General features: G+C 42.6%; 1 protein-coding gene across 8 annotated transcripts in view; it reads left to right on the forward strand.

Moving 5' to 3' along the window:
- Positions 1–22,437, forward strand: part of MINDY2 (MINDY lysine 48 deubiquitinase 2) — a 105,615-nt gene that overhangs the window by 42,926 nt on the left and 40,252 nt on the right. For 6 of the 8 annotated variants that reach the window (XM_006112460.4, XM_014578985.3, XM_075897327.1 and 3 more), the window contains 3 exons: positions 8,608–8,766; positions 12,978–13,080; positions 15,191–15,333. In XM_006112460.4, the coding sequence (XP_006112522.1) occupies positions 8,608–8,766; positions 12,978–13,080; positions 15,191–15,333 (405 nt within the window). Of the gene's footprint in view, positions 1–8,607; positions 8,767–12,977; positions 13,081–15,190; positions 15,334–19,625; positions 19,778–19,865; positions 19,885–22,437 lie in introns of those variants that run through there. The other 2 variants (XM_075897330.1, XM_075897329.1) reach the window with 2 other exon arrangements.

The raw sequence follows: 22,437 nt of genomic DNA on the forward strand, positions 1-22,437 counted from the left end.
TGTCACAGGCAGTGCCAAGAGGAAGGTCCAGCATGATGATGAAGTTTTCCTACTAGTGGGGCTTCTAGTCAACGATATGAAGATCATGTTAGTACTAGTTAAAAAAATATAATTCATTGAAGCGTTGCTCAACTGGACCCATGCACGAGTATTCCTGCCACTAGACAAGTTCTAGGTCCTTTCTAGCTTCATCACAGAGGTGTCCAAGTTTCTCCTGATCACAGCCAGGCTACGGCTACACTGTAGCCTTCTTGTGGAAAAGCTTGCGCAAATGAAGCTTGGCATGGAATATTGCCGTGCTTCATACGCATAATAAATTAGCAGCTGCTCTTGCACAAAAAGGAGCTGTGTAGATGGCTCCTTTTTGCGCAAAACCCCCTCTTGCGCAAGAGCCGTTCTTCACTTTTTCAGGAAGAACGGCTCTTGCGGAAGAGGGGGTTTTGTGCAAAAAGGAGCCATCTTCATTTGCATAATCTTTTCTTTCTGCAAGACGGCTACAGTGTAAACATAGGCCCAGGTTGTACCTTTGCCTGCTGGGGCACATGGCAGCATGCACTTATGGTCCACCATGCCAAAATCTGTGACCTTTGTAGCAATTGCTAGTATCAGTGTATTCCCAGATGTGGGAAAAATAGTAACTATTCCTCTCTCCAGTGGTGGACTGATCCAGAGTGCACCCTAAAAGGAGTTCTTTTTGACTGTCCTACTCCCTTCTTTGAGCTGGTGTCAGATGCCTCAGACCACAGTGAAGGTATACACCTTGGAAATCTCTGAACCTGGGTCTGTGGACTCCAGAGGAGGTAACCTGAGCAGTTGATGCTGATATGCAAGAGTAGTTCAGCTGGCCTGCAGGGTCTTCCTGCTACACTTGTCAGGCAAAGCGGTGCAGTTCCTCATGGACAGCCCCACTTCGGTGTTCTTCATCAAAAGGCAAGGGTGAGCGTGCTCTTCGGCTCTAGATTGTCCATCTCTGAGACTTCTGCTTCAGCCACAACATCCATCTGGAAGCAGGTCATTTTTTAGGCATTGGGAATGCTCTGAGCAGATCACCTCAGCAGGGACCTCTTCTCTTACCATGAGAGGTCACTTCCAGAGGTGGAGAACTCCTTAAGTGGCTCTGTTTGCTACCAGACAAATCAGAAAGTGCTGTTGGTTTTGCTTCTAGCAAGACATGGGCAAAGGCCGTTGCCTTCCTTCTGTCATGGACTGAGGGTCTGCTGTACGCGTTCCTGCTGATTGCTCTCATCAACTAGGTCCTAGTAAAGATCAAGAGAAAAAAGGCATAGGTAATCATGATTGCCCTAGCATGGTAAAACATGCGGAAGCATTGGAGAGGGTCCAGCGGAGGGCAACCAAAATGATTAGGGGGCTGGAGCATATGACCTACGAGGAGAGGCTGAGGGACTTGGGTCTGTTTAGTCTGCAGAAGCGAAGAGTGAGGGGGGATTTGATAGCAGCCTTCAACTTCCTGAAGGGAGGTTCCAAAGAGGATGGAGAGAGGCTGTTCTCAGTAGTGACAGATGGCAGAACAAGGAGCAATGGTCTCAAGTTGTGGTGGGAGAGGTCCAGGTTGGATATTAAGAAAAACTATTTCACTAGGAGGGTGGTGAAGCACTGGAATGGGTTACCTAGGGAAGTAGTGGAGTCTCCATCCCTAGAGGTATTTAAGTCTCGGCTTGACAAAGCCCTGGCCGGGTTGATTTAGATGGGATTGGTCCTGCCTAGAGCGGGGGGCTGGACTTGGCGACCTTCTGGGGTCTCTTCCAGTTCTATGATTCTATTAGGGGATGGTTGGATGAAATAACATGATCTCGGTAACTAATTGACCATTCATTATCAGTTGGAAATAGGTCAATGGAGGGATGATAGGAGTTGCTATAGGGAACTTTCTGGGTGTCTGGCTGGTGAGTCTCGCCCACATGCTCAGGGTTTAGCTGATCGCCATATTTGGGGTCGGGAAGGAATTTTCCTCCAGGGTAGATTGGCAGAGGCCCTGGAGGTTTTTCGCCTTCCTCTGTAGCATTGGGCACAGATTACAGCTGAAGGACTCTCTGCATGTTGGGTCCTTCAAAGTATTTGAATGCTTCAATATCTTTGATATAGGTGAGAGGATTATTCTAAGAGGGGTGGTTGAGATTCTGTGGCCTGCACTGGGCAGGGGGTCAGACTAGATGATCATAATGGTCCCTTCTGACCTTAAAGTCTATGAATCGATGAATCTATGAATACTCATTAATATGGTGATGGACCCTTTTTGGCTCCTTTCCTACTATCTAGATCTTCTGTCTCAGGGTAACGGTCAGCTCCTATACCCCAACCTTGAGTCTCTGCAGTTCTTAGCATGGAGCAATGTACCAGGTCTTTGTGGGAATCAGCCATCCATGAGACCGACTTACTAGGTAAGTGGATAAGGTTTTCCTGCTGTGCATTGGAACATATATCCCCTCTGCGCTTTCCAGTGCAGTCTGTCCTAGACTACTCGATGCACCTCTGGAATGAGAGTCAGGTGCATTTTTCCATCATAGTGCATCTGGTGGCTATCTTTGTGTTCCATCAGCTGATTCAGGGACAGATTGTGTTCTCTCATTATGTGATGGTCAGATCCCTGAGGTGTCTCAAGTAGCTCTATCCATAGGTAAGAGATCCTGTTCCACTGTGAGACCTCAACCTAGTCCCCACACCCACTGGCTTACCCTCTGAGCTTCTGCTCCCTTTTTCACTTGTCTTGGAAGGTTGTATTCCAGCTATGATGTCAGTGAGTCAGGTCTCTGAGATCAGAGTTTTAACTTCAAAACCACCTTACATGGTCTTCTATAAAGATAAGTTCCAGCTGCGCCCTCACCCAGTCTTCCTGCCAGAATTGGTTTCTTCCTTCCAAGTGAACTAGGACATAGTCCTGCCTGTGTTCTATCCCATGTCCCATAAGACAGCAGAGAAGAGTAGTCTACACACCCTGGGCATCTGCAGCATTTCGGCTTTTTACCTGTAGTGTACCAAATTCTTCTTCATGTTGACATGCTTATTTGTTGCTCAGGCCAGTAGGATGAAAAGCTTTCCTGAGGATTTCCAACTGGATCAGTTCTTGCATACGGGGCTGCTACGAAGTGGCAAAGGTCCTGTCACTGCTGATCATCCGGGTTCATTTGACCAAAACAAAGGCATTGTCAGCAGTCATTCTGGCACGCACATCCGTGTACGACATCTGTAGAGCCACAATATGGTCCTTGGTTCATACATTCACATCTCACTACACCGGGGTAGGCAATAATTTTTGCAGTGGGGCCACTTAATGAATTTCGCAGTGTGGTTACAGGCTGGCTTCACTCCCCTGGAAGGGGCAAGACTGAGGACTAGCCTCCCTTCAGAATTGTCTGGGGCCACAGACTTTGAATTAAAAACACAGAAAAAGGCTTGCTGCTCCTGGCCCCTCTACTACAGCATTGCCTGGCAGCTGCCCGGGATTGCTGCAGCTATTTAAAGGCTCATGGCTCTGGTCCCTGCAAAGATAGCACTGTGACTCGGAGCCAGAAGTCATTTAAATAGGATCCTGCTGCCTGAGGCACTGCCTGGAAATTCAGGATATAAACAAAGTGGCCAGATGCAGTCCAAGAGGCCGGATCAAAGTGTTAGGTGGGCCGGATCTGGCCCTCAGGCCACATCTTGACCAGCCTTGCACTACACCATTGCTCAGCAGGCCAGATACTTTGCTGGATTTGTCAGAGCTCTCTTGCAATCAGCCAAGCCATGAACTCCTACCCACCTCCAGAGGTACTCCTTGGAGTCACCTAATGTGAAATGGACATGAGCAACACATCTCAAACACCAGTTACAGAAGAGGTAATGGTCTTATTTTTCTCCTTACCCCTGACAGTATTTCCTCTTCTGCTTACTCTCCCTAACCTCCAGTGCTACCTAGCCCTTTTTCTCCAGTCCCATCTTTTCTAAGTTCAGACAGCTTAAGAGCAGTGGGACTGAGCTTTCCTTCTCTCCACCATCTCCACTCTGAATCCCCTTTTTATCTGTTTCCCACCCATTCTAGTCCTCTGAAATTGCTCTTTTTAATATCTTAACAGTATTACAGGGACTGGACTTGATGACTTCTTAAGGCCTCCTTGCATCCTTTGCAACTGTTAACACTGCAGTCATTTTCCTCTAAATCTTGTCATTTTTTGATGGAAGGTACTACCCTCTTTCTTTTTGCATCAGAGGTAATTCCTTCATCTGTTTTTGTAGATGACACTGCAAAACTGTGTGGAGATCTTACATGGCAGTGGTCTTGGGGACCACTTCTTACGTAGCTTCAGCTACTATGCATCCTTCATTAAAGCTTAATGAAAAATCTTTATATATATTTTGTATGAGGTGTTTTTTTCTTATTGAAAAGTTCCCAATTTGTCAGTTCAAAGCCAGATTCCTCTAGGTAGGATATATCCTATTAATGGGAGTTACTTCTGTGTCATGTTACCATGTTATCTTTGGAAAGTATGTTCGTAATGTTGCGGGAATTTACTGCTTTCATATGAAGTGGGTCCCCTCCTCCCCCCATTTCTTTTGTGCTCTGCATGAATCTTCTACAGAGGTGATGGTTATATTAGTGTATTACCCATTTTAACAACTAAAACCTCATCCCAAATTTGTTTGGGGAATAATAAAATAAAACCACATCCCAAGTTAGGAAGTAGAATTTTGTGAGATTTATTTTTTAGCTTTCTAATTTTACCTCTTCTTATCAATCACTTTCAGCTGCTGGTTTTAGTATTTAGAATAATGATCTGTTCACTTTCCAACATCACTTTAATAATTACAGTTTATCCAAAAAATTTGAAATTTTAGAAGTGGGTCGTGCCCATGAAAGCCCATGATACCAGCTACATGTTTCATTAGTCTGTAAAGTGCTATCAGACAATTGGTTGGTTTTTTTCTGTAAGGGTATGTCTATACTACAGTGTTATTTCGAAATAGCTTATTTCGAAATAACGCGTCTCCACACAATGCATTTCGAAATAGCATTTTGCTATTTTGATATAGTGCATCTGTCAGCCGACGGTCAGGGCAGTGTGTGTGTGTGTGTGTGTGTGTGTGTATGTTTCCGAGAAAAGGTTTAACGTCCGTGTCTTTACTGCTAGGACTGGGGTCCCGTCGCAGAGGGTGGCCAGCAGGCCAACAGACGCCCCGTTATATAGGAAGAGCTTATTACACTTTAGATTTTAGCTGCTAGAACACAGGGGTTCCTTCGCAGCGGGCAGCCTAGGAAAGGCTGAAAAGGTGCGCCAATGGATCTTGTCACCTGGGAGTGACACAGATCCAAACACCCAAGCTCTCCCTATGTCTGTCCCTTTATGACCGGCTGAAGTTCTTTTAAATTGTGCTTGGTTCTATTACAGCAACTGGAGGAGTCAGGTTAAAGCTTAAACTGTTACAGGTTTATTAAAAGACTTATAAAAGCATATAGTTACAATGGCTATTGCTCTATTTCTTAAATGCTAGCAAATATATATAGGTCTTAAAAATGATCACAGGAAAAAGGTAAAGATAGAAAATAGAAATAATGGTACCAAGTGACAGCTTAATCTTTAAAGAGCTCTAACACTATGTGTATATATATTCTTAAGCAAAGGACCACATCCAGGTATAATTTTTACCCCTTTCTGTGCCTCTCGACTCCAGCGTGTCAGGCCAGGGCCGGTCTCTCAATTCCTAGGAAAGACGAATACGAGGTGGGCATCCCTTCTGGAACCTTGGGAGATCAAACACCTAACCCGACCAGCAGATAGATGGTAGATTGACACTCGGAGAAAATGTGCTGCTGGACCCATCTATATACCCCTGGGGGCCCGTATCCTCTTTCTTATCTAAGATGCCGAATTGTACTGGTCCGTTTTGTGGCGCTAGTTCTTACAAGCAAGTTTCAAGTTAATTTACACTTGCAAGAGAGAGAACTAAATTGTGAATACTAGACATTTTTTTACTGGGCGAGAGATTCCTCCCCCCGCGGATGGATGTGTGTTCGTATCAATATGGGTTTGAGTCAAGGGCGCTCCTTGGCAGCCTCTTGGTCAGCAATTGGCGTATCTCTGTTTACAGCCATTCACGGTCACACAGCCTGGGCCTTCTGCTCTGTGTGCCCTGGATGCTCCAGGCAAGCAAAAATGGATGTTACAAGGGGGGGTTCCTGTCTGGCTACAGCATCCACACTGAGTGGACTCTGAATTGCATTTAAGGCTGGCCGGAACCAGTTCCGGCAAGACACCAGGTCAGGACTTACTGTGTGGGACTGCTGTCTGAGGCTATTTGAGGTCTGTGCTTAAAGGGACTCCCCCAGACAGCCAGTTCTCAGGTTTCCCTGCTTGCTTGTCTACCTTGATGAGGGACAGCAAAGCATTTTGTCTCTGCATTCTCTGGTTGCCCTCACTCGGGTCACCACAGCACTCTGCAACATGGAGCCACAGCTGCCCTTGGGCACTCTGGTGCTTCTTGTGGACACGTTGCTGCGAGCCTGGCTGCACTTTCTGCAGGCTGCCATCCGGGAAGTCCATCGGGGGGCTGTCAGTATCCAGGAGGTCCTGCGGGAGAGCTTCCAAACTGAGGAGAACTAAGAGCCTCCCTGGTCTGCCCCACTGGGGGCTTGTGCCTCATTCCTCCCTCACGTCCTTCCACTTACCCTCCCTAGCCCCATTTCCTGATGTCAAATAAAATACATGTACTTTCATGAACACAAACTGTCTTTGTTTAACAAAACTGGGAGGAGGGGAATGAACCTCTAGGGAGACTGAGAAAAGGAGGTGGGAGAGGGGAGAAGAGAGGGTGAGAGAAGGGATGGGGGAAATCTGGGAGGAGGGAGCTGGAAGAGGGAAGCAAGGGGATGAAGGGGAAGGGGAAGCTCAGGGTTGAGGGTCTCGCCAGACCAACTTGATTTTCATGCAAACCTGCTCCTGGGTTCGCATGTGGCCTTTGGTGGCCAGGCTGGCAGTTATCCTGCCATAGACAGCTGCATTCTTCCATCTAGTGCAGAGATCGTGGATGTTGGGGGCATCCCCCCCAAACCTGAATAAAGTCCATGATCTCCACCCTGGCCCAGGAAGGGGTCCTCCTTCTCCAGCCCTGGCAGGCTTCTGGGAGCTGGCAGACTGCTCCTGGGGAGCGGTAGAGGGCTGGCTGTCAGTGGCTTGCTGGCTCATGTTTTGGGGCCACTGGGTCCGGGGCAGTGACTGTTGGCTCTGGGCTGGCAGGCTTGGAGCTGGCACAGGCACTGTGGCCAGTATCTACCCCTTTAAGGGCTCCGGGGAGGGGTGGAGGGAGAGAAGTGTTCTTGGTTGAGGCCGGAGTGGCCACCAGGGCACCCTGAGAAGGCTGGAGGCCCCCTATTTTGAAATAAGTGTCTACACAGCACTTATTTCAAAATAGGTATTTCGAATTTGGCATTATTCCTCATAGAATGAGGTTTACCAAATTCAAAATAAGCACTCTGCTATTTTGAATTAATTTCAAAATAGCGGTTTGTCTGTGTAGAAGCTAGGAAAGTTATTTCGAAATAAGGGTTGTTATTTCGAAATAACTTTGCTGTGTAGACATACCCTAACAGACTAACTTGGCTACCCCCTGAAGCTCCTGTATAGTCTGGTTCATTTTATCTTTCTGGTCCTTGTCTCGGTTGATTGATGGAAAGCAGTGATATTGCTCTCACATGTGGGTCAGGAATTCAGAAGAACATATTAAAAAGGCTGGGATTTTGTCCATAAGAAAATACAACATTCCTATAATCACCTTTTTTCCCCAAGTGTCTGGAAAGAAGAAAAGAGCAATTACCCTTTTTGAACTTTGGAGGCAGTAGAGACATGCAGGAAGAAGTCTAGAGCTCAGGGAGGGAACTGAATGGAAGTTTACCATCACATTTATAGCTACTAACACTGTTTTACAGCTTTTGTTACCCTGTCTGCAGCATCTCTGCAAGTCCTACTCATTCATTTGAGTTCTATAATACAGCTCCTTTGTTTTTGTAATATGGAACTAGAGTCTTCAGCCATTGCTGATGTGCTGATATAAGAAATCTTATGCCTGAAATGCTTCTCCGAACTTTTTTCGAGCACTATTACATTCCCTTACTTCAAATCAATAAATTGAAGTCTGAACTATAAAGTAGGAAAACTGATCTTATTTAAAAATAAATCAACTGTTTAAGTCTTCAGGCCAGAAACTTTCTTTGTTACATTGCTTTTACAGTGCTTAGGACTAGGACTTCTGATGTACCTGTGAGTGTGAGTGTGAGTGTGTGTAAATAGGTATAATGAACTTCAGTTGTACATTTTAGTACACATACATTACTTGTTCCAGATAATGCCTTGTTAAATGAAATTTTAAGTGAACTTTTATTTTCTAGTATTGGAAGGTGCATCTTAAGTTGTGATACTTGTATAACTAATGAGGAGAAAGTATATTGCATCCATTGTTTTTTTAATATGAAACTTGCAAAAGGATACTATAAACCTTTCAGTTGGATGAATGATTGACTTATCTGAGTAAGAATCAAGTGTAGAAGGTTCTCTCCATTTGTTTCATCTGTATTGTTCTCTCCATTTGGTTCATCTATGTTTTTCTTTCTGTTCTCAGAATATGAGTGATGCAATGGCTATCCTACATAAGCTACAGACGGGTCTGGATGTTAATGTGAAGTTCACTGGTGTACGAGTATTTGAATACACCCCTGAATGCATAGTGTTTGATCTTCTTGATATTCCCCTATACCATGGATGGCTAGTGGATCCTCAGGTAAGTAAAGTAGGTTAGATGACAAATTGTCCATTTGCTGTCTGAACTATTTTATATTATACTGGGGGAATGTGTGAAGAGCTTCAAAGATGTGTACAGCACACGAGAATTTTAAGATTCCTGATGAATTTTTACTGAGGCTCACAGTCTGTTTTGTTTTGTTTAAGCAGAAGTAAAAGTGAGCTATTGAGGTTTCTTATGAATCTGCACCCAGATTAATATTTCACATTTGAAGAGTGGTATGAAACTTACTCTTCATTTTAAAGGACTATAATTTTGCAGTGATGGAATATTACATTGTCTAAAGTTGGAAACTTTCTGTTTAAGTTTTGGATCAATACAAAATAGCACTGCTGGTCTTGGGGAAAATGGAGTTTTATTTTGCCTTTTCCAGAGGTGGCATTAATTACTTAGCTTGATCATATGAGAGAGAGAGAGTTTGGACACTAAAATGTCAGAAATTTGTGTTGTGATGTTTTTTCTTCCTAAAATTCCTACCTTGCTTTTTAGCAGCTTCTGTTCCAAGAACTGAACATAAAGATGTCACTTTTTCAATTTCATTTTAATGCCAAGAGAAAGTGGTATAACTTTCTTTAGGATGGGCTGGCTGAGCTGCCATCAAGTTAAGACAGGAAGGTGATACTGTGCAGCTATGGGAAAGCATATTTCATGTGAGAAATGAATGCCACCTTTGGAAAAGGTAAAATAAAACTCAATTTTCCCCAAGACCAGCAGTGCTATTTTGTATCGATCCAGAACTTAAAACAGTTCTGGACACCACATTTCAGGAAAGAAGTGGAGAAATTGGAGAAGGTCCAGGGAGAACACTAAAATGATTGAAGGTCTAGAAAACCTGACGTATGAGAGAAGACTGAAAGAGTTGGGTATGTTTAGTATTCAAAAGAGAAGACTGAGAGGGGACATAACAGCTTTCAAGTACCTTAAAGGTTGTTACAAGGAGGAGGGAGAAAAATTGTTCTCCTTGACATCTGATAGTAGGACAAGAAGTAATAGATTTAAATTGGTGCAAGGGATGTTTAGGTTGGACATAAGGAAAAACTTCCTAACTGTTAAGGTGGTTAAGCACTGGAATAAATTGCCTAGGGGGAGGCTGTGGAGTCTCAATCACTGGAGATTTTTTAAGAGCAGGTTAGATAAACATCTGTCAGGGATGATCTACAGGGTGCTTGGTCCTGCTGTGAGGGCAGGGGACTGGACTTGATGACCTCTCAAGGTTCCTTCCAGTTCTGATTATATGATATGGCTATAGTAGCCTGCCTACATAATTGGTGTATTCCTTAATATTTGTGACTATGGCTCTTGTGTTCAGTGAATTTTTTTTTTTTTTAAAGCCTGACCATTTTTATGGTCAGAAAATACTTTCATCTAATTGTAGCACGATAGATCACAACCAATCTCTCTGATAGGCATTGTGCATCTATACTCCATCCCTTTCTATACTCTATAGGTGACAACCTTAGAGAACAGGAGAAACAACAGTTGTAAAAAGTTGTAATTTTGGCCATAGAAGAAGTACGTATTTTGTTCCAAAACTTTCCAGGTTCCTTATTTACTTCCAGGTGTTGGGATTTTGTGGTACCCAATAATAACCAAATGAGTCAGATGCCGGGCGGAATCAAGGGTCTTCAATACTTCATTCAATTGAATTCAGTTCAACAAAACTTTATTCTATGTGCACAAAGGGAGAGCCCCAGTACAGAAATGAGCCAGAGTTCCTCGAGCAAGGAGCCTTGCTATTTTATAGCACATAACAAGTTACATAACACAAACCTCTGGCCAGTCATTCTCATATATGGATTTGTTCATCACATGCTTATACTTCTCCACTCCACATGTTGAACTAACCCCCCCCTCCCCCTCCGGCCTTTTCTAGAATGTTCCTAGGGTGGTGAGCCACAGCATGCTTCTTTATGCATACATACCTTCCAAATCACATTTTGTTTAAAATGAACACAAGCATACCCTTCACAGGTAAAAGCAAGCTTTTCTTTCTGACATTAATATTAATTTATTATTTGATTAGTCCCCATGGGCACCAGCTATGACTGAAGCCCCATTGTTCTAAATGACTTAGAAATGCAAGAAAACATTATCCCTGGTCTGAAGAATGTACATTTTAAGTTGGTATTTTATTAATTTCTGTCTCAGCTACTTCAGCATCTTTCCCGAGCCATTGTTCATCAGTATTTTGAAATTTGGTGGGGAAGATGTGTTAATAGAGACATGTTAATTCTAGAAATAATTTTCCATGATGATCCAACAGAGGAAGAATTTTCTTACATAAAGAAGTAATGTGAAAAGCTAACTGTATCCTTAGGTATTTCTCTAAGGGTATGGTATGTCTACATTACATTCCTCTTTTGAGACAGAAATGCAAATGCAGATGAACGAAATTACAAATGTGCGTATTTGAATTTCCTGTGCTTCATTTGCATAATCGCGACTGGGCGCTATTTCGAAATACCCTATTTCAAAAAAAGAAACTGTCTAGACGCAGTTATTTCAAAAGAAAATCCTTCTTTCGAAATTATCCTTATGCCTTATAAAATGAGGTTTAAGGGTAATTTTGAAAGAAGGGGTTTCTTTCGAAATAACCACTTCTAGACAGCGTTTCTTTTTTCGAAATAGGGGGTATTTTGAAATAGCGGACGGACGCTATTATGCAAATGAAGCAAGGGAAATTCAAATGGTGCTTAATTTGCAATTTCACTCAGCTGCATTTGCATTCCTCTCTTGAAAGAGGAATACAGTGTAGACATACCCTAAGGCAGGGGTCTCCAAACTACGGCCTGCGGGCTGGATGCGGCCTGCGAGGCCCTCTCATCCGGCCCGTGGAGACCTTTTTGTCTACGGAAAAAAAATTACGGAAATTTACGTGTATCCTGCCAAGATCAGCCGCCGCTTACGTGGACGTTATGTTTTTACCGAATTAAAATAGAGGCACGCAGTAGTGCGTTATGTTTTCCAACCGATCATTACATTGCAAAACCTTATTCGCTGCTTACTTTTTCTACTTCCGTTCACAGTCAAATCTAAAGCCAGAAATGTCTGCTATTTTGGCATCCAGGAAACAATTTCACCATTCACATTAATACAGGTGTTCATGTGTAGTGTATCAATGTGTTATTAAATAATAACTGAATAAAATAATATTAAATAAATAATTAAAAACAACATCCATGTTTTGATTGTTTTTTATTTGGACCTCAAGTATGTAGTCGGCCCCCGAACTGCTGTTTGATAGTTAATGCGGCCCTCGGGCTGAAAAGTTTGGAGACCCCTGCCCTAAGGGAAATAGAATAGAATATATTTGTTAGAGTTAACATCTACCTGTTCAGTTTAGTTGGCTTTAATCAAATTGACTTCATGCTAAATTTTTGAGTATTTTAACAAAAGGACGAACACTAGATGAAGCCATCTCATTTTTGACACTGGGATTCTCTGGAACATACATGGAAGTGATTTACAGCACATTATAATCTATTCTAAAAAGCAGCGAATAAATGTGGCTTAAGTGGGCATGTATTGGTTGTTTTTATGTGGTCTATGTGTCGCACTGGTTCTGCGAAATCTTAAGTTTTTACGTTTTTTTAAAAACAAAAGTTTGTAACCCTCTCAGCTGCTGGAAATCTTTCAGAGGTGTACCAAGTACCACTAATGCAGTGTCATCTGCTTGAGTCTGCAGGCTTCATGCAACAATGGCTCGGGAAAGTATGAAGGCCTGATGCAGAAAAAAGGGAATAACAAGGAATGAAAAATGATCAGATTAAAATAGCAGCATATTTGCCATTAAATGAAGCTGAATCTGTCAATATCAACAATACATAACCAAAAAAATTAACTAAAAATTGGGGTATTGCCTAAAGGTCTGAGTCTGCATGAGATCTTCATGCAGATCGCCCACTGATATAACGGAGTATTCTACTGTGTATTGAAGGCAGTCTGTGTAGTATTAAACCTAAGCTCATACTTCATAATTAAAATGGAATTTTGTATTCTCCACAAAATGTGTGCAACATGCTTGGGTTAAGACTTTTTGATCTAGGGTTATGCATGTGTGATAGAGATAAATTGCATCTTGTGGATAATTCATTTTTGAGGTATTTTATCTTGGGAACAAATCCAGTAGGCACATAGGATCAAACAATGGATTTTCTGTTCTTCATAAAATAAATGAATTTTTTTTGTAGATTGCTGACATCGTGAAGGCAGTTGGTAATTGTAGTTACAATCAATTGGTGGAGAAAATAATCTGCTGCAAACAGTCAGACAACAGTGAACTGGTTAGTGAAGGTGAGTGAATGCTGCCATGGTAACTTTTTTTTTCTTTCTTCTTACTGGAACTGATGAAGGTGAATGCGTAACTAACTGCTCTCGGAGAGTAGTTATTAATGGTTCATCGTCAATGTTGCAAAAAAAAGCAAACCTGATTCTGGGATGCATTAATAGGAGTGTTGTGAGCAAGAAATGAGAAGTAATGCATTGATTAGGTCTCAATTGGAGTATTGTATCCAGTCCTAGGTACCACATTTCAAGGAAGATGTGGAAAAATTGGAGAAGGTCCAGAGAAGAGCAACAAAAATGATTAAAAATGTAGAAAACTTGAGCTATGAGGGAAGACTGAAGGAATTGGGCTTATTTAGCTTAGAAAAGAGAAGACTGAGGAGGAGAGACATGATAGCAGTTCTAAGTATCTAAAAGGATGTTACAAGGAGGAGGGCGAAAAATTGTTCCCCTTGGCCTCTTATGATGAGACAAGAAGCAATGGGCTAAAATTGCAGCAAGGGAGGTTAGGTTGGACATTAGGGAAAATTTCCTACCTGTCAGGGTGGTTAAATGCTGGACTAAATTGCCTAGGGAGGTTGCGGAATCCCCATCATTGGAGATTTTTAAGAGTAGGTGAGATAAACATCTGTCAGGGATATGTATAAATGATGCTTGGTCCTGCCACTAGGGCAGGGGACTGGATATGATGATCTCTCGAGGTACGTTCCAGTTCTAGTATTCTATGATTTTATTATATATAATATACATTATAGAACATATTTATTTAAAACATTAAATAAGTTATATGTTGGCCCTAGTGTATATGTAGTCTGTCATGTGGTGGTGACATCGATGTGATAAACTGCATTTATCAGGCTTATTTAATGGGCAAAAGTGCAGTTGAGGACATTCAATCATCTGCATTGGGATTTCCTCTAGGGATGGAATTTACAAATCTTTGCAAACCTCTAAGCTCTGCTATTGTACAAACTGGAGAAATATTTCTTTCCTTAGCTTGAGTTTTCATGGGCAAGTTCATTTCATTATCTTGAGTTCTTATGGGCAACATTCAGTCATGGGTCAGTGACAGATTTCTGGTCTGCAGTGTCTCAACATATGATGGCTAGAAATGGAAACTTTATATAAGTTGTAAAGGGGAATATCCCTATTAGGTATAATACTTCTTTGCATGGTAGATCTCTAGATTTTAGATTAGAAATATAAAGAAAAGCTATTGTACGTTATTGTTGAGATTTATAAAATATCAGCTGTTCTTTCTGTGGTTTGTGCATTTGGACTCAGTAATAAGGAAGCCTTCATTTACTGGTGAAGGGAATGTGAAAAATAGCATTAGTTAAAACTGGCTGCCATGCACATGGGTGAGTGAATGTATGTAGGCCTACTGATAGGAAGGATCGGGCAAGGGGGCAGGTCAAAGAGGACAATTGCTCTACAGCCTGGAGATTCAAAAGGGCCTAGGGTTTCCTGCTTCCTCTGCTGCTTTTGTGGCAGCAGAGGAAGCTCCAGGTCCTTAAATTGCCACTTGAGAGCCTCACAGTCCACGTGGCTTTGAGGGCTGCTGTGGGCGGTAGGGGAACACGGTGCTCTCCTGGTAGTGCTGAGGGCTGGCAGCTCCTTGCAGTAGCACAGAGCTGCCCCACCTCCACCTTGCTCAGATGCCTAGTAAGTTTGCCCCCCAAAAACATGCATTTCACAAAGATATACATGTATTCAAATCTTCTTTTGTTCTGTAAACTATAGTTGAATCAGGCAGGGCTGAATTTTTGGAGGCATCATTAGTGGCTCATTATGTTGCTTGCACTGTGGAAGCCAGAGAGTCTAATCAGGACTGTGGTTCATCACTGATAATGATCTACAGAAAACACAAGAGCTTAGAATTTTCCATTAAACCTTTCAGTTAGAACAAGGTTAAAATGTATTATTTTCAGAACACAATGATATAGTGACACATATTCAGTTCTCTATACAACTGCAAGTATACGCAAGTGTTAGGAGAGTTTGAAGTGCTAAAACTATTCTTGATATTTCAGGAGTTAATTTTTGCTATCTAATTTTTATCTATGTATTTAGCTATGTATGATGGACTCACAGTTAATAGTCTTCATTACTTCTATAGGATTCGTAGCTGAACAATTTCTGAACAACACAGCTACTCAGTTGACATACCATGGGTTATGTGAGCTGACTTCAGCAGTTCAGGAAGGAGAACTCTGTGTGTTCTTCAGGAACAACCATTTTAGCACCATGACCAAATATAAGGTATGATTATTAGCCTTTTCATCAATTTTTTTTGTTTGGTGTCTCACCTAGAAAAAGGGAATTCACAATCATTTATAGTGACGGATGGCTGTTATAAAAATCAGCTATGTTTAACGGTATATAATATGTTTGTATTAAACATATGTTATGTTTCTGATAACTTAGCACTGTTTTTAATTAGATATTGTTGTTTGTTATATTTTTAGAAAAAGATTAATTCTCCCCCCTTTTTGATAAGCAGCATTATTCTGATTTAAGAACTTTGATACAGCATTACTCTGATTTAAGAACTTTGACCGTCCCCAGCAGACCACAGGCACCGGGACTGAAGCGGCAGCCGCGGCGGTTCCCCGCGCTTCTGAGGCTTTGCCAGAGCAAAGCCTCAGAGGCGCGGCACCCCGCTGCCGCTGCGGCTCTGCTCCCCGTGTCCCTGGTCTGCTGGGGGGGGGGAGCGCAGCTAGTGTGCCCCCCCCCAGCAGACCAGGCTTTTGTTTTGGACCCTGGGGCAGAGCAGCTGGGGCGCTGCTGATTGGTCCTGCAGCGCCGCTCTGGGCACTACTGGACCAACCCGGCAGCACCCCAGCTGCTCTGCCCCAGGTCCTGATTCAGCCGCTGCTGGTCAGTTTCAGCAGCGGCTGAATCAGGACGCCTGGGGCAGAGCAGATGGGGTGCTGCTGGGTTGGTCCAGTAGCACCGAGGAGCGGCGCTACTGGAGCAACCCAGCAGCACCCCAGCTGCTCTGCCCCAGGCATCCCCAAGTCAGTTTCTGCTGAAACTGACCAGCGCTGACTACAGGAAGCCCGAGGCAGAGTTGCTCTGCCCCGGGCTTCCTGGAATCAGCTGCTGATCAGTTTCAGCAGCAGCTGACTTGGGGACGCCTGGGGTTCTTAAGTTGATTCTGTATGTAAGTCAGAACTGGGCCTCAGAGCAAAGCCTCAGAAGCGCAGGAACCCGCCGCGGCTGCCGCTTCAGTCCCGGTGCCTGTGGTCTGCTGGGGACGGTCTCCAGCAGACCAGGGGCACCGGAGCAGCTTACGAACGGGGCTTTCTCGCCCCGGAGCTCGCAGGTAGCAATCTGCCACCTCGACCTCTGGGGCGAGAAAGCCCCGTTCGTAAGTGCGGATCCGACATAAGTCGGATCCGCGTAAGTCGGGGACTGCCTGTACTGAATATTCCACCAGTTATTTATGTGCCATCACAGGAGACCCTCACAATTCGCGGAATCGCTATTCGCTGTTCCATGTATTTGCAAGTCTCCTGTCCCAGCTGATTGAGTGAGAGAAATAGGAGAACACAGTCATGGCTGCCAGGAGCCATGGGGAATCGCCCTCTTCCCAGCTACTAGGAACTGTGGGGAATTGAGCAAGTATTCTTCAGTGTATAAAGTGATCTAAGCAGAATTACAGATGTTAGCGTAAAAGCACCATACTAATGAAAACTAACCACAAAGTTCTTTTGTATTGTTGTGGCTTAATTTATATCCACTGTGAGAGTTTCAGTAAACCATTCAAAGAAAATACGAGATGTTTAAAAACATGATGATACAAATAAATAAACTGTTCTACTAAATAACAATCTGCTCTTAATGTTTATGCTTGACTAGAATCATAGAACCATAGAGCTGGAAGAGACCTCAGAAGGTTATCAAGTCCAGCCCCCTGCTCTAGGCAGGACCAATCCCAACTAAATCAACCCAGCCAGAGCTTTGTCAAGCCGAGACTTAAACACCTCTAGGGATGGAGACTCCACTACTTCCCTAGGTAACCCATTCCAGTGCTTCATTACCCTCTTAGTGAAATAGTTTTTCCTAATATCCAACCTGGACCTCTCCCACCACAATTTGAGACCATTGCTCCTTGTTCTACCATCTGTCACTACTGAGAACAGCCTCTCTCCATCCTCTTTGGAACCTCCCTTCAGGAAGTTGAAGGCTGCTATCAAATCCCCCCTCACTCTTCGCTTCTGCAGACTAAACAGTCCCAACTCCCTCAGCCTCTCCTCATAAGTCATATGCTCCAGCCCCCTAATCATTTTGGGTGCCCTCCGCTGGACCCTCTCCAATGCGTCCACATCCTTTTTGTAGTGGGGGGCCCAGAACTGGACACAATACTCCAGATGTGGCCTCACCAGAGCTGAATAAAGGGGAATAATGACATCTCTGGATCTGTTGGCAATGCTCCTCTTAATGCAACCGAATATGCCATTCACCTTCTTGGCTACAAGGGCACACTCATTCAGCTTCTCATCCACTGTAACCCCCAGGTCCTTTTCTGCAGAACTACTACTTAAGTGGTTGGTCCCCAGCTTGTAACTATGGTTGGGATTCTTCCGTCCCAAGTGCAGGACTCTGTACTTGTCCTTGTTGAACCTCATCAGATTTCTTGTGGCCCAATCCTCCAATTTGTCTAAGTCACTCTGGACCCTAACTCTGCCCTCAAGCGTATCTACCTCTCCCCCAGCTTAATGTCATCCGCAAACTTGCTGAGGGTGCAATCCATCCCCTCATCCAGGTCATTAATAAAGATATTGAACAAAACCGGTCCTAGAACCGAACATTGGGGCACTCTGCTAGAAACCGTCCACCATCCTGACATCAAGCCACTGATCACTACCCGCTGGGCCCAGCCTTCTAGCCATCTTTCTATCTATCTTACCGTCCATTTATCCAATCCACATTCCCTTAACTTGCTGGCAACAATATTGTGGAAGACTGTATCAAAAGCCTTGCTAAAGTCAAGGTATATCACATCCACTGACTTTCCCACGTCCACAAAGCCAGTTACCTCATCATAGAAGCTAATCAGATAGGTCAGGCACGACTTTCCCTTTGTGAATCCATGCTTGACTATTCCTACTCACTTTCCTCTCTTCCAAGTGCCTCAAAATGGATTCCTTAAGGATCCCTTCCATGATTTTTCCAGGAACCGAGGTAAGACTGATCGGCCTATAGTTCCCTGGATCGTCCTCCTTTCCTTTTTTGAAGAAGGGCACTACATTTGCCTTTTTCCAGTCATCCGGGACTTCTTCCGACCTCCATGACTTTTCAAAGATAATGGCCAAAGGCTCCTCGATATTTGCCAACTCCCTCAGTACCCTCGGATGCGTTAAGTCTGGACCAATGGATTTGTGTACATTTAGCTTTTCTAAATAGATCCTAACCTGTTCTTTACCCACCAAGGGCTGTCCATCTTCATCCCATCTTGCATCACTTAGCACATTAGTCCGGAAGCCCACCTTGTTCGTGAATACAGAGGCAAAGAAAGCATTGAGTACTTCAACTTTCCCCACATCATCAGTCACTAGGTTACTTCCTTCATCCAGTAGGGGCCGCACACCCTCTCTGATCACCTTCTTCTTGTTAACATGCCTGTAGAAACCTTTCTTGTTATCCTTCACATCCTTAGTCAGTTGCAATTCCATTTGCGCTTTCACCTTCCTGATAACCCCCCGGCATTCTCGAGCTATACATTTAAACCTCTCCCTGGTCATTTGTCCAAGTTTCCACTTTTTGTAAGCTTCCTTTTTGTGCTTAAGTTCACCAAGACCTCCAAATCTTGGCAGCAGTAATTGAGCTGTAGCCAGCATCACTTTCTCAACATCAGATTTCTGTTCTAATTGACAAGTGATCGAAATGTTTACTGTTCAACTCTGAGATGAACAAAACTTAGTTAAATTTAAGACAACAGGATTTCTTAGGTTAAAATGCAATATAGTCAGCAGCAGAATTAAGGCTGTTGGGACTTGGAGAATGCATGATTGAATTGGTATGAGGATGTAACTCTTGTCATTCTTCCTAACACAGAGAGATTATTGCTAGTTTCCAGTTCAGAGTACTTACAAATAGTTTTGGAGGAGATGTGATTTGAGGTAAGAAAGATAGTGAATTTTTTTAACATTGTTTCCACAAAGTTTTGTGTGTCTTCCCATTTCATGAGCATGAAACTAATCTTGTCAATGTGCTACAAAAGAGTAAGAAAATATGCTAGAGGTCTTAAATATTAAAATACTATTCCATTCTGAGGTCTCTCTCTGCTATACCAGTGTGAAACTTTTGTCAGTCATTCTTGTCATAGAGGTGACACATGGAATCAATCAAATTGCTCCAAAAAATTTTGGCCTCACGGATTCTTGGTGTCACACTGTCTCCTAAATTCTCCAGCTTTTTCTCCGAGTAGAACATAAAAGCAAACTTTCTCTGTCTTGACTGAAAAATAGGTTACTCAGAATCAACAAATAAAATGAGAAAAGAGGACAAGAAATTTATAACTTGCAGAGTGCCTCTTCAACCCACAGCTACTAGGTCTATTTGCCTCTGTTGCTCTGAGGACTTCAAACCATCAGGTGACATTGACTTGGAACTTCCTGCTGTTCCAGGACCTTAGACCTCAAGATCAGCCAGGAGTTCTGACAGTCTTGTCTTGGCAGCCAAGAAACCTACAGAAGAGGTAGGAAATTCTGCTCCGTCTATTTCTAATTTCCAGAAGGGACACAATGCACCTCTGTTCTTTCTACTCAATTTAGTTTTCATTGTAGATAGTTCAGTTGTGGAAGTGAGCTACAGACAAGACCTGTCACTCAGCTTTTCATTAAGACAAAGAAATCAGCTTCTGCTACAAAGGAAGGCACTATTTTTGTTGTACTCACCTCCCAAGGGCATGACCTCAATTTCTGCTCCGTCAAACTCTGATAAGGAAAATCTCATTGGTGACAACTATGAAGAGTTAATCATCCAATGATAAGTGCCTTCCTTTCTTTTATCCTCTGAGAGAAGCTGGTAGATGTTGATGGTGACAACAGTGTTGAGTCTTCCAAGTCTTAAGAGGTACTGAAGGACTTTATGACTTCTGCTTGATGAATTTCCTGTTTGTTCTGAAATTATTACTAAAATGCTTAGAATTAAACCTGCTACTTATGCATGGCCAGAGGGGAACTTTCTCTTATGGTAGAGGAAGAAAAACCTGAGAATACAGTCTGTCTGCCAGAGAGATATCTTTTTGATATGCTCATAGCTTTAACTTTGCCTTCCCTGCTAATTGTCAGGTTTCATAAATTCTCAAAATTAATGTGAAATGCTGGTCCTCAGTCCTCAACATAGGTGTTGTTGGCTGTTTGGATCTAGTTGAAGTAAAAGCCAGCCCCCAGAATCTACTTGAGAGAGTTAATGAAATCGGGTTCATGTCAACCCATCTAATCATAGCAACCCATCTAATCATCTCAGTTCATTCTTTCTACAGTAGCCTACATACTTAATGAAATGGTAGAAGGGAGCGCTCTTGGCTTCTCTCTGAAACAGCTGCTTCTTCATCTCTCCAGAGATTGCTAATTTTGCTATAGTTTAGCCTGATCTTACCTATATGATACAAGCTAAGAATGTGGATTTTGTCCCTTTATTATGGATTTCCTTGTGTTGTCAAGAAGAGTCTTTCTGGCTCTACCTTTAGACAACATACAAAAGCACTGCTTAATTCAAACTTGCATCCTTTCTGTATAGTGAGGGCATCTTTTTAGGGAGACTTCATAAAGTTATGAATGACCTTGCTGAAAATGTCCCATCAGCTGAACAGAAAGTTCAGGCCTTGCAATAGGCCCAGATATTACTTTTGGTAATCTTGCTCTTGGGTGGTGAACCAAGCAGGTACACTTACTGAATCAGATCCTGTTTTCTCATGTAAACAAGCATGATATCTGAGAAATTAAATCCTGTCCTTTCTGAGAAAACAGTGTTTCAGAGATGCATGTCAGGATTCCTATTTAATGATCACTGAAGTCTCTTCATTTTCAACTACTAGGCCTGCTTTGTAATATCCTACGGCTCTTATTTTTCGGACCTTCCCAATGATTCTGCATTTTAAATGTTTCTTTTGTATTTAGATATTTAAGAAATTATCCCAGTTCCGCAGCGGAGAAAATCTTTACCTCATTTGTTATCATACTCCTAAAAAGTCAGGCATTTGTCCATTCTGGACATGCAGTGGTTAAATCCCTATATCATTATTCTTCCAATCCAAGGAACTATAAAATGGAGTTTGGACTGCAATCTTAGTTAAAAACCCAGGCAACTCTTGTGATATCTAGGGGCTTTCAAGACTATTTTCTGTGTGTATCAATTACACAGTCACAATTATGATATTTTGCCTTTAGATCTTTCTGTGCTAGTGTATCCTTCAGTTGGATTTAATGTAATATCTGCTAGTTTGAATTACACTACTGCTACTGTGAAGATAATAGCTGACAGGAGGAGGAGAAAGTGATGGTGGGGTTTGTCTGACTCTGCACTGCGTAAAAAGGTTTCTAACTTCTGGGTTTCCTAATATCCAGCCCTTAGGTTGTGCTGTGGGCTTGTTTTGGGTCCCAAGTTCTGAAAAACTTAAGATTTTGAAACCTGGCGACTAGTAGTTAGTGCAGATTAGCCATCTTTAAATCACAATGGATAATTTCCCAAAACCTGAAGCTGCAGTAATATAGACAAGAGCTTTGGAAGTTCGGGTTAGTCAGTCAAGAAAGCACTAAAAAATGAACACAGTCAGATTCAGAAATAGTGAACTTCATACTACTTTAAGAATTCAGTAATGTTTTTGTTACGTTTACCCATGGAGGGCTGTTGTCCTTTTTTTTTCTTTTCTTTTTTTCCTTTTAAGAGGCAATCCCCTTGCTCAGTAAGGAGGCAGTATACTTGTGTTTATAACTTACAAAAAAGCATTCCAAAATTTAATACATTTTTCTGAATATATTACATATTAGGTGTAAGAGGTTTGCATTATAAAAAGTTTAGAAAGATCAATTCTATCTTAAAAATGTCAGCTTTCCTGTACAGCTTTCTCACGTGTATGCACTCATGTACTTGAGTGTTTGGGTTGTTACAGTAAATCTCAAATTACACCTGAGGAACCAATGCAACTAAGTTACCTGAGCTGCTGACTTGAGCTTGACTGTAGCCTATGTAACCATTATAAGGACAATTGTTAATTTAATCTAATTTCAACACAATCTCTTCAAATATAACATTCATTTCAATTACAGACATTTTGAGGTGCCTGTATTCTGCTAAAATAATTCAAAATAAAGAAAAAATACAGATGTTGATTTGTTATAGGACCCAGTTTTT

The sequence above is a fragment of the Pelodiscus sinensis genome, chromosome 14 (assembly GCF_049634645.1).
Source record: "Pelodiscus sinensis isolate JC-2024 chromosome 14, ASM4963464v1, whole genome shotgun sequence".
NCBI lineage: Eukaryota > Metazoa > Chordata > Testudines > Trionychidae > Pelodiscus > Pelodiscus sinensis.